Source organism: Aegilops tauschii, chromosome 3 (assembly GCF_002575655.3).
Source record: "Aegilops tauschii subsp. strangulata cultivar AL8/78 chromosome 3, Aet v6.0, whole genome shotgun sequence".
In the NCBI taxonomy this organism is placed as follows: Eukaryota; Viridiplantae; Streptophyta; class Magnoliopsida; order Poales; family Poaceae; genus Aegilops; species Aegilops tauschii.
The window spans coordinates 390,174,480-390,189,221 of record NC_053037.3 but is presented as its reverse complement, the minus strand read 5'-3'; the positions used below and the strand labels follow the sequence as shown (position 1 = coordinate 390,189,221).

The following is a 14,742-nucleotide window of genomic DNA, read 5'->3' as shown; positions in this document are numbered from 1 at the left end:
CGTTGCCATTCTTTTTTCCCTTCCTTGTCTTTTCATCATCAGACTCGGGATCCTTGGTACTATCAGAGTCGGCGTACTTGACCAGAGCCGCCATCAGCTGAGCCATGTCATTACAATCGCGTTTGAGCCGCCCCAGCTTCATCTTCAGAGGCAAAAAAGGGCAATTTTTCTCCAACATTAAGACTGCAGAGCCGGTATCCATCTTATCAGACGAATGTATTATGGCCTTGACCCGGCGCACCCAATAGGTCGTGGACTCACCCTCCTCCTGCTTGCAATTAGTCAAATCCACAATTGACATGGGCTGCTTGCATGTATCTTTGAAATTCCGAATGAACTAGGCTTTTAACTCTGCCCATGAACCGATGGAATTAGGCGGCAGCCCTTTCAACCAAGTGCGGGCGGTCCCATCCAACATCATGGTGAAGTACTTGGCCATCGCAGCGTCACTGATCTCCAGTAACTCCATAGCCATCTCGTAGCTTTCAATCCACGCCCCGGGCTGTAAGTCGGCCGTATAATTAGGTACCTTTCTGGGCCCTTTGAAATCCTTGGGCAAACGCTCGTTACGCAGAGCCGACACCAGACAGGGGACACCTCCAGTCCTGGTAGTCGCGCCTGCCTCGATAGAAGTCGTCCAAGGTCAACGGAGACGAGGTGCGCTGCGGCAGCGGCGGAGCTCGAGCGGCAGTGGGTTGCGAGAGGAAGAAGATGAGGAAAGGGGAGAATGAGAAGAGACCTAGTCCGGTCTATTTATAAGGAAAGACTGCTAAGTGGGCGCGAAAAACGGGGAGGCCGAAAACATAGTTATCCAATTACAAAGACGCCTCGATTTTCGGGATGGTCATTAAGATAAAGATCCGTTGAGGTATGTTGGACAAAACGTGCATTTTTGGCAGGTGACGTCATGGCGGGTTACTACAGATCCAAAGGATGACGTCACGGCGGGTTACAAAAATTTCATAAGCAAAGAGCAGAAGATTTTTTCTTAAGTATTGAAGATTGACATGAACCAGTTCAAATCAATCTGGGGCCTAATGTTGGGGATATAACTATTAGGTATGACCCGCCCAGGAGGGGCCGGGTTATACCTATGAGTATCTTTGAAGCCCAAGACCAAGCTTGAAGATGGCGGTTCAGTTAAGGGCCCAAAGCCCAGAGGCGACTTAAGGCCCATAGAGATAAACTGCCATATGTACATGACTTGTATTGTAAGGCAAGAATAGTTAGAGACCGAGCCGGACACTGTTTATGAGCCGGCAGGGACTTTGAGAGCCGCTGGGCATCGACCTCTGTATATAAAGGGACGACCCGGCGGCGGTTCAGGGCAAGTAAGATCAGATCGAGAGCTAGGTCAAGCGATTTCGCTCCCTGGTTATCGAGACATAAGCAATCCCACTCAAAACTGGATCGTAGGCTTTTACCTTCACCATAAGGGGTCGAACCAGTATTAACCCCATGTCCTTTGTCCCGATTAACCCCTTTAAGCTTCCTAGTTGCGATGGCTCCACGACTAAGTCCTTTCACTAGGACATCTGACGTGACAATTCCACGACAACATGTCAATGGTTAGGAAACATAACCATCTTTGATTAACAAGCTAGTCAAGTAGAGGCATACTAGGGACACTATGTATTGTCTATGTATTTACACATGTACTAAGTTTTTGTTTAATACAATTCTAGCATGAATAATAAACATTTATCTTGATATAAGGTAACACAAATAACAACTTCATTATTGCCTCTAGGGCATATTTCCTTCAAATTGGTCGTCTCAGGTGTTGGGAGTAGATAAGCCCGGGAGCCAAAAGGAATTCCACTTTTCTTTCAGTTTATTCTCATCACTATGTTGGGCCACTTTGTATTGTCATGTACTACCTCCGTCCTAGTTTAATGGTCTTCTTTATTTTTTTGCGTCAAATTATGACCATATATTTGACCAGCAAATAAGTTGTATGTCACAAAACTAATATTGTTGGATTCATATTTGAAAGAAAATTCCCCATGTCTTATTTTTGTGGTATACAACTTACGCTTTGCTAGTTATAAATCAAATATCAAAGTTTGACCCAAAATAGGAGGGGGACTAATAAACTATGACGAAGATAGTAGTGTGCTGTTAGTTTTCGTATGGGAGCAGTTCCGGCGATTTCTTAGGTTTTTTTCTTCTATTCTATTTTCTCTGATGTTTTTTTATTTTTCTTCTATGTTTTTTTTGCCTTTTTAGTAAAAAGAATCTTTTTTTACTTCTTCAGTTTTTTTAACTCATCTGCATTTAAAAAAAATTATGAACATTTTAGAGTTGTGAATATTTCTGTTAAGATTAATGATTTTTTTATTTTTGGGTTTACAATTTTTAATACATTATTTTGCAATATTTTTTGTATTTGTGCAATAGTTATTCTATTAAATATATATAACCGGTTGGAAACCATGTACAAAATAATCACCCCGCCTTAGATAGAGAGGCACACGAATGGCTTCATGGGCCAGCCACCTGTATGTTTTATTTTTGAGAATATTCATTGCTAAGACCGATGAACATGATGCATGTAAGCAGTACTTGTTGCGGGCTCCCGCAAGGGCCACTTTTCATGGGCTGTGGCGTACTCTTAACCATCGCCACATATTGCATGCTGGGCGCTCTCTCAGGATTTTATTTATTTTTATTTTTTTGTACGCATTTTCGGGTGCTGGGTGCTCCCATTTAGATGGAAATTTCATTTTCGGACTGAATCATATATACCAAATTACTATTGACAAGATGCATGTCAGGACCATTGTATAGTAAGGGCATCTCCAAGGTGGACCCTCAAATCCTGCACACACAAAAAACGCCTATAACCGTCCGGACCGAGTGGTCCGGACGCACTTTATGATCCAACGCGGCACCCCATCTGTCTGCGGACCAGTGCGGTTGTTCGTTGTCCTGCAAATTAGATGCAAACCAGGGGCTTTGCGAGCATTCATACAACAACCACGTCCATATAGAACACCCCGACCAACCCAAAAACATCTCCCGCGCTCTCTCCCGCGCAAACGCACCTCGTCTCTTCGTGCCACATTCATGCTGGCCCAGAGCAGACGTGGACTCTCATTGCAACCAATATTGAAGCGGTGCGCCAGCCGAGAGCGTCGCCCGCGCCACATCCCAGTCTCCACGTCTGTCAATGTCGAAGAGACGTGACTAGACGGCACGACACGGCATGATTATCTCCCGCATTCAAATGTGATGTCCGTCCGCTTGCCAGCATTACACAGGCGCGCCAGCGCGAAACCCTCTCTGGTGCCCGCATTGGCATAGCTCGCTGCTTGGCCTGGCCATCATCTTCTATTTAAACGAGGCCATGCCCGACACGATGCGCACCGCACAACATCCTTCTCTTCCCATCCTTCTCCGTGCACCACATCCGCCATGACCGCGAGCTCTAGAGCATTGTGGGAGAGCCTCTCAATGAAGCATAAGCATGAGTTGGATGTATTTAGACGTGTTTATTGTGTTTGTTCACTTGTATTAGTCCCTATGTAGTCCATATTAAAATATCCAAAACATCTTATATTTTCGAATGGAGGGAGTATGAATTTACACTATTCTTTTGCATATGTTTTGTATTTACATGAAAAAATAAAAATAATTTAATTTAAAATACTTAGAACATAGTTTTTTTACATGAATTTGATGGGAAAAATATGTATGCGCATTTTGGACAAAATATTAAATGAATACCTCTCGATACAAGAGGCAAGCTAGACTATCGGCAGGCTGAATATGAAGTTGTGCAAATGTTTTCTCATATATTGCAAATAGTTATATTTGTTAATTGAAATTTTCAGACATGTACTTTAATTCATATGAGGGCTATTATTTTGCTAAACCATAATACTCTCATGATGAGTATCTTACATAGGATGCCACACACACATATCGATCATTATCAGAATACATTTTTGTTTTGTTGTTTTCTGACATAGGCACACCATATATAACTCCCTTCGTAAAGAAATATAAGAGCGTTCAAACCACTATTTCTTTACAGAGGGAGTACTAGAAAACATGGGAAGGCGTGATGGACGACCCTATCTCTCTTGAACCTGTAATAGTAATCACCTTCAGCCCTTCATTTCATGGTTCATCCAATCGGATTTCCACAACTTACAAAAGTACGACAAACCTAACAGCATGTTTTCCTTGTGTTAGCGGCAACAACATTTGTACAATAATGATTCCCTCCCTGAAAACAATCTTGTACTGACTGTGAGCACTGAGCGGAGAGGGCTCGTGATGCACAAGGTGCACGTCCTCAGTCAACACGTCAGGAAAACCCCTGACTTATAGGGCATGGTTTATAGTGGACCGGCTTATACGGTATAAGCCGAGAGCCATATAATAAATCCCGGCTTATGTATAAACAAGTGTTTCCATGAGGCTCTCGGTTTAATAAAGTAACATGACGACAGCCGGGTGTTAAGGGACACGTGTCACCGCCTGTATAAGCCGAGTGCTACCGTCTGTTGCAGGGTTTATACATAAGCCGTGGGTGCCTGTGCATTGGACAGTTTATACATAAGCCAAGTGCCTCATCTGCCGCATGGTTTATACATAAGCCGGGTGCCATCGCGGGGCGCACGGTTACTATATTTTCGAACGGAGTATGAATTTACACTATTCTGTTGCATATGTTTTGTACTTACATGAAAAAAGAAAATAATTTAATTTAAAATATTTAGAACATAGTTTTTTTTCCTACTTTTTACATGAATTTGATGGGAAAACATGTATGCGCATTGTGGGCAAAATATTAAATGGACACCTCTCGATATAAGAGCCGAGCTGGACTATCAGTAGGCTGAGTGCAAATGCTTTCTCATATATTGCAAATAGTTATATTTGTTAATTGAAATGTTCATACATGTACTTGAACTCATAAGGGGGCTATTATTTTGCTAAACCATAATACTCTCATGATCAATATCTTACATAGGATGCCACATACACATATCGATAATTATCAGAATACATTTTTGTTTTGTTGTTTTCCACATAGGCACACCATATATACTTCACACTTTATATTCTACTGGAAAACAAGGGAAGGCGTGATGCACGACCCTATCTCTCTTGAACCTGTAATAGTAATCATCTTGAGCCCTTCATTTCATGGTTCATCCCATCGGATTTCCACAACTTACAAAAGTAGGACAAGCGCAACTGTATGTTTTCCTTGTTAGTGGCAACAACATTTGTACGGTAATGATTCCCTCCCTGAAAAGAATCTTATACTGATTGTGAGCACTGAGCGGAGAGGGCTCGTGATGCACAAGGTGCACGTCCTCAGTCAACACCGCTTGCAGCGTTACCCGTATGTGCCTTTATTTCTTACTGCCACCAGATCTGAGATCCAGTGATTCTCTTGTCGGTTAGACAGGTTCTCGTGATGCACGAGTCTCGATTAGCAAACGTTGTCCTAATTATGCCATGCTAAAACGCGCAAACGGGCTGAATTATGAATGTCAAATTTACCAAGCGATAGTGAGTTTTACAATTATTAAGGTTAATATTGAGAAATAGTCCTCAATGATCATCTGAATTTTTTTAAAAAAACAATATATTTTAGAATCGAAAATTTACAAGACACTTGGGCTCTGAAGTTTGAAAATAGGCACGATGCATGGCCCTATCTCTCTTGAACATGTAGTAATCAACTTCAGCCCTTAATTTCGTGGTCCATCCCATAGGATTCCACAAGTTCCCATTCAGAAGGAAATTTATTTTCATATTAAAACTGAATCATATATACTCCCTTCGTCCGGAAATACTTGCGAGAAATGGATACAGCCATTTTGATCCATTTCTTCAATAAGTATTTTCGGATCCATTTCTTCGACAAGTATTTCCGGATGGAGGAAGTACCAAATTACTTTTTTTCTTCGACAAAGCGAATATATTAATATCGCGAAGATACCAATTACACCCGGCCTCTGCACCAACAAGATGTCCAAAGATATCAAGGATGCACACAACCAAGAAAAAAATAAACAAGAGAGAAATAAAAAGAGACCCCGTCACGGTGATGAAAACTCACAACAGCAACACTCTAACCACCACCGAAGACAACACCTCAACTGCAAAAAGGGACCTAAGGATCGTTGTATACTAATGATTGCTTGCAGGAAAAATCTTATCCTGATTGTGTGCACAGAGCACATGAGCTCGTGATGCACGAGGTGTACGTCCTTAGTCAAGAAAGCATGCAGCGTTACCCGTACGTGCCTTTATTTCTTACTGCCACCAAAGCTGAGATCGAGTGATTCTGTTGCCGGTGAGAAAAGTGCTCGTGACGCACAAGGCCGAGTCAGCGTCTTCGAGGTGCACATGGCTGATCCTGACATGCACAAAACATCGTGGGATGTCTCACTCCATCTAATGCTAGACATGCTCCCATTGGCATTGGCCCTAGCTAGCGATCTATAAATACGACTCCCAACCTTCTAGTTCTCACACACAACAATCTACTAGTATCTCATAAGCCTACAACATCCCTTGAACCAGAGTCCCACCCAACTCATTAGTAACCATGGCCAATTTCCAGATAACTCCCCGTGCCGCGTTCGTGGAGAGCAATGAGCTCAACTTCCGCAGCCTGTACCTTTTCCACACTCCCCTTGGTTCAAACCAGAATCAGTCAGGCATAATAGACTCAAATGTTACTACCGGTTTGGGTGCGACCGTCGTTAACAACTGGCCGATATGTGATGGCCCTAGCACCGGCGCCACCATTGTTGCACGTGCACAGGGCCTACATATCTATGCCGGTAACTGGCAGAATACTTTCAGCATAACTTTCGAGGTTGAAAGGTACGTACACATATGCATTCATACAGGGTTATATATCTTTGTGAAGAAATATATCTTCATGTTGATTACTTAAACTACGTACAGATGATCATGTCATTAGGTAATACTGTATATTGTAGTGCATGATACAGTTAACAACCACATCTGAACGTGATATAGGTTTAAGGGATCAACGCTTCAAGTGATGGGGATATCCGTTGAAGAAGGTGAGTGGGCTATTGTTGGTGGGACAGGACAGTTCGCTATGGCGACTGGTGTCATCTACAAAAAGTTCCATGAACAAAGGAGCGACGGTAACATCATAGAACTCACTGTCCATGGATTTTGTCCCATGCTGAAAGGTTCACAGGTGAGATGAATAACCAACATGTACAACTACCTTTTGTCTTCACCTAAATCTTCATTAGTTTGTGTCTGCATCCCTTTTATTCAAGAAAACATCACATAATTGTGTTATCATATTGTAGAGCCTTCCCACAAAGGTTGGACCATGGGGTGGAAATGGAGGCTCGGATAAAGACATCGTCAAGGCACCAAGACGTCTAGAGAGCATCACAGTTAGCAGGGGCACTATCATTGATTCAATCAAATTTTCTTATGTCGACCAAGCTGGTCCGAAGCGCACTGTTGGACCCTGGGGAGGTTCTGGAGGAAAACAAAATACGGTCAGTGGACTCTTTTAATGAAATTTTATGTGATTTTCTCAGTTTCATATGTAAGCAACAAACACTTATTTATTCTTTCACAATGCAGTTCGTACTCGGCACTTCTGAGTTTGTGAAGGAAGTTTCTGGAACATTCGGCCTTTATGGCAGAGACAACCACAACATAATAACATCACTAAAATTTGTCACCAACGTGAAGACATACGGGCCTTTCGGACAAGCAAAGGGAACCACTTTCACCATACCTGTCGTGGAATTGTCACGTCAGATGTCCTCATGCTAGGACTTAGTCGTGGAGCCATCGCAGCTATGAAGCTTAAAGGGGTTAAACGGGACAAGGAACACGAGGGTTATACTGGTTCGGCCCCTTACGGTGAAGGTAAAAGCCTACGTCCAGTTGAGGTTGTATTGCTTAGGGTTTCGACAACCAGGAGCTAAACCGCCCTGCCTGGTTATCGATTTGATCTTGCCTGTCCCTGAACCGTCGTCGGGTCGTCCCTTTATATAGAGAGGTTGACGCCCAGCGGCTCTCAGAGTCCCGACCGGCTCATAACAGTATCTGGCTCGAACTCCTAACTATTCTTGCCTTACGCTACAAGTCTTGCCATAATGACGGTTTATCACTACGGGCCTTAAGCCATCTCCGGGTCTTAAGCCCATTATTGGCCCGCCGTTTTCAAGCTTGGTACTGGGCTTCGCGTGATGACCATCTTGACGTAACCCGGCTCCTCCCGGGCGGGTGACTCTAATGGTTATATCCTCAACATTAGGCCCCAGATTGATTTGAACCGGTTCATGTCAATCTTCAATCCCTTTGAGAGAAAATCTTCCGGCTTATATCTGTGCAAAGGTTATAACCCGCCGTGACGTCATCTTCTGGATTCCTGGTAACCCGCCATGACGTCATCTTCCATTAAGTACATTTCTTTATTACGTTATACCCCAACGGATCTTATCTTTAATGGCCATCCCGAGAATCGAGGCGCTTCTGTGGCGAGATAATCACGCCGTGGCCTCCTCGTTTCTCGCGCCCACTTATTAGCCGCACCTTATAAATAAGCCCGGCCCATGAACCTTCATTCACTCCTCCATCGTCTTCCTCCTCTGACACCTGAGAGCTCGAACTCCGCCGCCGCGTCCCTTGTCTTCCACAACCTTGGCCGCTGCATCACCCTGACCTGGTCCAGAGAAACGGCGGCGACCTCCGCGACTCCTCAGCGTCGGTAAGTCCCTGCACCTCTCCACCGTAGATCCGCATTTAGGGTTCTGCTATTCTTCCTCTGTTCTTCGCTGTTCTTCTCGAGTTCTTTGTAGTTCTTCCACTACAGTCCAGTTTGATCCAAAAGTAGTGCGGAGCTCCTGCGGTAGTTGTTGCGCATCCATTTTCAATAGTAGCACGCCCCCTTTACTTGCAAAGAGATCCCCTTAGAGCTCATGAACTTTTCTGTATCAGCTTTCTAGGTCTAGAATTTTTTCCCTTTTAGCCGATCGTTTGATCCAAAATAATTACTGCGATCCGTGAAACTTGTTTGTGCCACACTTAGTCAAAAATTGCATCTGTTTAGCTATGGCGGCTCATATCTCCGGCTTAAAAGAGGCCACACGCTTTAATCTTTCCGGCTCATTTATGATAAAGCTTTAGACAACTTGAATTACTCACGATGCCCTCAGCGGCTTAGATAACCCGACGCAATTAGACATATGTCATTAGGCCCCTTCATAAGCCGCCATCTTGAACATTGAGGTGTAAACTTCCTCCGGCTTATAACTGAACCGGACATTTCCTTTTGTCGTAGGCTTTCATCTTTCACAATGCCACCCAAGGCTCCCAAGGCACCCATCACGTGCAACTGGATGAGATCCAATGTTACTGATGACACTTTAGCTGATTTCGTGAAGACGGGTTACCTGCCCAAAAAGGAGGTCATGTCTTATCGTGCCCCTGACCCGTCGGAGGAAAGGCCTCAACCAAGAGAAGGAGAAGTTGTGATATTTGCTAATCACATGAGCCGGGGCTTCGCACCTCCCGGCTCAAAATTCTTTAGGGATGTTCTGAACTTCTTTGATCTGCGGCCGCAAGACATAGGACCCAATTCCGTGTCAAATATTTGTAACTTTCAAGTATTCTGCGAAGTATATCTTGGAGAAGAGCCCAGCCTCCTGCTCTTTAGGGAGCTATTTTATCTGAACCGCCAGAACGAGTGCGCCAACGGGCCGAGCTTGGAACCCTGTGGAATTCCATTCAACGACGGAGAGATTGCCTCTTTCCTTATGCTGAGCCGCCAAGCCATCCAAAGGACTGGAACCAGACATGGTTCTACTGCCAGGATACTTCTCCGGCTGACGAGAGCCCTCTGCCCGGCTTTCGTGCCCTGCGTCTGGAGCCAAACCACCCCCTGCTAGACAAACTATCTCAAGCTGAGCATCAACCTCTGATTCCCACCATCAATAAGATTAAGGCTCTCCTGGGAAATGGCCTCAACGGCATTGATCTGGTCCGGGTCTGGAGCTCTTGGCGGGTGATCCCCTTGAGCCGCCGCCTCGGCTTAATGTGTGATTACACGGGCCGGAAGGATGACCCTCTGCGGCACAGCCCCAACGATCTTCCTGAGGACGTCGTGAACGACATGACCAAGTCTCTCTTGAATGAGAGCTTAGCCGACTGTGGGAGGACAGGCTTAAACCCCTTCTACAAAGCTAACCCGGCTCCAGCGGTAAGCCACTGACCTGAGCACCTTACTTTCCCTTTGGATGGTTTTCATCTGAACCTTAAGAAGTATTTGTTGTATTTTTCAGGCTAATGATAAGTTCTGGAAGGTCAAGTATGACCATGAGGCGGCTAAAAAAGCCAGAAAGGCTAAGAAAGCCGCCAGGAGAGCCGCTCCCCGCAAAAAGGGAACCAAGCCTACCGCCTCAGAGCTGCTTCAATTGGATGATAGCTCCGAGTCAGAGGTAACCCTTGATTCTTTAGGCTCTTCTTTTTTTATGCTTTCCGTCTGTTTTTTAACCACCTTATTGACTTGATTATCCGCAGGATGATACCGGAGTGAGTAACCCGGTGATTGAAGAGGTAACTATACTTTCCTCCGACTCGGAGCCCTTGCCAAGGCTGAATGTCCGAAGAGTAACCCGGAAAGTAAGATTTTCACATCCTTTAGCTTATCAAGATCCTCAATTTCTTTTGAAGCAACAGATTCATGAGAGCCGGAGACAAACCCGGGCCAACAAGGATACAGACCTCTCCTCCGGCTTACCTGAAGCGTCAAGGAAACACCGGACCGAGGTTATCTCCAACTTATACCCTTTTCATCCTTTAGCGGGCGTCACTCGTCAACCGCTCAATTCGTCTGATTCAAATTATCAGGAAAATTCACCTTCCTCTGGTGACTCTATGCAATCTAACCTGCCGGCTTTCAAGACCGCTCCCGGGTAATGATGATCATCTTATGTTGTGCTTTATCTTTACTCATGCTTTTGTACTAACCTTTTGTCCTTTCAGTGCTCAAGCAAAGCTCAGCAAGAGGGCGAAGAAGAATAAACCAGTCGAAGAGCCGGTCCTGACTGAACCGGAGGCTTCAGCTCAAGAGCCGCCATTTGCCTCTGCTCCTGAAGCCACCACTCCCACTGACGAGCCAGTCATAGAGACTTCTGCTAACCCGGAGATCCCCAGCCCAGCTCAGCCGGCCGATGACCCGGACGTCGTAATCACCCGGACAGAGTTTGTCGAGCCGGGGAGACCCACTGTGCTGGCCAAATGCTCTGCCAAAGAAGAACTGCTAGAGCGCCGCAGGGCCAGACTGGAGATCACTGACTATGCTAACTTGAGCATTGGAGACATTGTTTCTGGTTACATTGGTCAAGTGCACAACAACCGGGACTTAGAGATTGACATGGTAAAGCAGATACAGCAAAAATCTGAGGTACCACTCTCTTGCTTACTCCATAGTCATCCTCACCATGCTAGCCCCCAAGTCTACCACTAATGATAGAATATGTTGTAGACTTAATCTTCCGGCTTACTTTCATGAACCGGCAATTTGTAAATAGAATCTTTCAACATGCATTAGCCCCCAAGTGCCAAGTGTCTTTGCTTGCAAAGTACTTGGGACTTTAATGTTTCATAATAATTACTCAAACTGTAACCCGGAATTTGTACAGGCTACCTGCAAAAAATTCAAAGCTGAAATCTCTGAGCTGAAGAACCGCCTGAAGACTCAGGAAACTGAGACCCGGAAGGCCAACGCCAAATTTGAGTTCAGTGTTGCTGCACAAGAGAAGCTGAAGAAGAAGTTTGAAACCGAAAGGAAGACTTGGGCCGAGGAGAAAGCTGCTTTGGTCAGCCGGGCCGAACAGGCGGAGGCTGCTCTGATGGAGAGAACCGCCGAACTCTCCGGCTTAAAGCGCCATGTGTCACAGATGGTCGCCGCAATCTTCGGTAAGTCATTCTGCAAGCCTTTAACCAGCCTACATTTTTTATGTCTTATAAGTCCCACCATTATCATTCAGCTCCCCTGACTGTGTTAAACAGGTCCCAGAAGCTCCAACCTCAATCAGAATGTTCTGACCAAATTGAAAGCCGTGTACACCTTGGTGGAGCAACTCTACATCGGGTCACAGTGTGCTTTGTCCGTTGTGGCCCTGTCCAATGAGGTTCCGACTCACCTGACGGACGTACTTCGGCGGCTTGCCATTCTTCCTCAGTGCTTCCAAGAGCTACGACGGGCCTCTGCAAGAGCCGGAGCCATAGCTGCTCTGAGCCGGGCCAAGGCTTTCCTCCCGGAGCTAGAGCCGACGGAGATCGCGCTTGGATACCCCAGCCTGAAGGAAGACGGGACCCCCTTCGATCAGAAAGATTTCGCCGCTTGTGTGAAGAGCGTACGCCCGGTGGCCACCCAGATTTGGAATGACACCGACCTTACCAAGTATCAGCCGGGCTACGACGCGGAAAATCAGAGGATCCCCACTCCACGTTATGAAGCCATCAGCTTGATCCCTCCGACTCGTAAGCATACCTTCGCCCCAGAAGTTGACCCGGCCGGGTTAATTGATGACGAGGCTCGATTTGAAGCTTTGAGCGGCATTGACTGGAAATCATCAACCTTCCAGGTCATGGAATCAGCCGGAGGAGCGGAGAGGGATGAGCCGGAAGCTTCAACTCAACAAGCACCTTGACTTTTAGGCGACTCATGGTTACACCTTAAAACAATGCCTCACCTTTTGGACTCGGGGAGTCTTGTAATAGAGTAGGACAAACACTTAATTTTGTCGTGCCATCGTGCACATGTTGAATGCTTAACTCCATTGAAGCCGCTTCTTCTTATTCCTCCGGGTTATAAGTGATCAGTTATTTTCCTTAAGCTCGAATAGCTGTATTTAACCATCCCGCGTAGAAAATAAATCACAAGTCTCTAGGCGGCTTACCGCACTGAGAATCATAGACCTTATATATATAACCCGGAATATGAACAAAAGTCACCAAAGACTGACCCTCAATTATATCTTTGATGTAACCATAATAGCATACTTACAAGACTTCAAGTATACTTCCGGTTTATGTAATCCGAATAATGAGGTGAAGATCTCAACTCCGGCTCACCAGCATCAATAATACTTACTATGTATTATCAACGTTGTGAATCAAAATTAAGTCGGCGAAGTAAAAACCGCCCTTGCACACTGTTGATATGACCAGAAGAATTTGTTGCAAATCAGAAGATCAAAACTTAGGGGCTTCCGGTTCGAATACGACCAGAGACCCGTCCCAAAGGGGTTAAGCTAAGATTCGAATGCGATCATATAGCCCCCGGTGGGTTTGGCGTTGCCGATCAAGAGGGTACCGACATCTATGTTCTCTTTGGTTCGAATACGACCCATGTTTGAACAGGAAGCCCCCAAATGACCTTAAGAGTTGTTTAATGACGCTGATTCGAATATGATCCACGTCGGTTCCCAAAGGGGGTTGAGCTATGATTCAAATATGATCAAAGAAAACTCCCCAATGAGCTCGGCAATTTGCCAATCAAGTGGGTATCGACAGCTATGTTCTCTTTGGTTCGAATACGACCTATGTTTGAACAGGAAGCCCCCAAGTGATCATATTGTTTACGGCTAGATTCGAATACGATCATAAGCCGGATCCACCTCCAAATGACCATGTGATGTTGTAATGGAAATAACACGTTTACCTTTGGAGGAGAAAAGGACAGAGGTCCTGCTTTATTATTTATCATAATATATACATGGCTATAGAAATATGTACATTATGAGAGCCGGTGGCTCAAGTGTAATAAGGCCGAAGCTGAGCTATGTTCCACGGCCGACGGGTCTCTTCCTCTGACTTGCGTGAATCTTTGTACTCCCGAACGTCGATAAGGTAGTATGACCCGTTGTGCAAGTTCTTGCTGACCACGAAGGGCCCTTCCCAAGGCGGGGATAACTTGTGTGCATCTGTTTGATCTTGGATGAGCCGGAGCACCAGATCACCTTCCTGGAAGACCCGGGACTTAACCCGGCGGCTGTGATAACGGCGCAGGTCTTGTTGGTAAATCGCCGAACGAGCTGCTGCCACATCACGCTGTTCGTCCAACAAGTCAAGAGCATCTTGGCGCGCCCGCTCATTGTCCGCCTCCACATAAGCCGCCACTCGAGGTGAGTCATGACGGATGTCGCTAGGGAGGACTGCTTCCGCTCCATAAACCATGAAGAACGGCGTGTAACCCGTAGACCTGTTAGGAGTAGTATTGATGCTCCATAACACGGAGGGTAACTCCTCCACCCAACAACCCGGCGTCCGTTGCAAAGGGACCAAAAGCCGGGGCTTGATGCCCTTCAAGATCTCCTGATTAGCTCTCTCAGCTTGACCATTGGATTGAGGGTGAGCCACTGATGAAACATCAAGTCGAATATGCTCTCGTTGACAAAACTCGTCCATGGCGCCTTTAGACAGATTGGTCCCATTGTCAGTTATAATACTGTGTGGAAAGCCAAAGCGAAATATCACCCTTTTCATGAACTGAACCGCCGTGGCTGCGTCACACTTGCTAACGGGCTCTGCCTCAACCCACTTTGTGAACTTGTCAACTGCCACCAAGAGGTGAGTCTTCTTATCCTTGGATCTTTTAAAAGGCCCAACCATATCAAGCCCCCAGACCGCAAATGGCCAAGTAATTGGAATCATCCTCAGCTCCTGAGCCAGCACATGAGCCCGTCGCGAGAACCT

At 45.6% G+C, this 14,742-nt stretch overlaps 2 protein-coding genes across 2 annotated transcripts; both read left to right on the top strand.

Moving 5' to 3' along the window:
- Window positions 1–6,531: 6,531 nt before the first annotated feature.
- On the top strand, window positions 6,532–7,817 carry LOC109768621 (mannose/glucose-specific lectin). Its single transcript, XM_040402594.3, has 4 exons — window positions 6,532–6,858; window positions 7,018–7,207; window positions 7,326–7,523; window positions 7,612–7,817. The coding sequence occupies exons 1-4, from the start codon at window positions 6,578–6,580 to the stop codon at window positions 7,804–7,806; spliced, it is 864 nt and encodes a 287-aa protein (XP_040258528.2). The 5' UTR covers window positions 6,532–6,577; the 3' UTR covers window positions 7,807–7,817.
- Window positions 7,818–10,072: 2,255 nt separating this feature from the next.
- LOC123497868 (uncharacterized) lies at window positions 10,073–12,785 on the top strand. The gene is made up of 8 exons (XM_073510648.1): window positions 10,073–10,237; window positions 10,320–10,475; window positions 10,558–10,593; window positions 10,717–10,806; window positions 10,888–10,952; window positions 11,023–11,443; window positions 11,682–11,958; window positions 12,052–12,785. Exons 1-8 carry the CDS (start codon window positions 10,073–10,075, stop codon window positions 12,693–12,695), a joined length of 1,854 nt encoding a protein of 617 aa, XP_073366749.1. The 3' UTR covers window positions 12,696–12,785.
- Window positions 12,786–14,742: the final 1,957 nt, after the last annotated feature.

Coding starts and splice junctions, on each gene's coding strand:
- LOC109768621 (XM_040402594.3), top strand. CDS start 6,578: ATGGCCAATTTCCAGATAACTCCCCGTGCCGCGTTCGTGGAGAGCAAT. Junction 6,859..7,017: donor ATAACTTTCGAGGTTGAAAG/GTACGTACACAT, acceptor AACGTGATATAG/GTTTAAGGGATCAACGCTTC. Junction 7,208..7,325: donor CCATGCTGAAAGGTTCACAG/GTGAGATGAATA, acceptor ATCATATTGTAG/AGCCTTCCCACAAAGGTTGG.
- LOC123497868 (XM_073510648.1), top strand. CDS start 10,073: ATGTGTGATTACACGGGCCGGAAGGATGACCCTCTGCGGCACAGCCCC. Junction 10,807..10,887: donor CAAGGAAACACCGGACCGAG/GTTATCTCCAAC, acceptor TCAAATTATCAG/GAAAATTCACCTTCCTCTGG. Junction 10,953..11,022: donor GCTTTCAAGACCGCTCCCGG/GTAATGATGATC, acceptor TTGTCCTTTCAG/TGCTCAAGCAAAGCTCAGCA.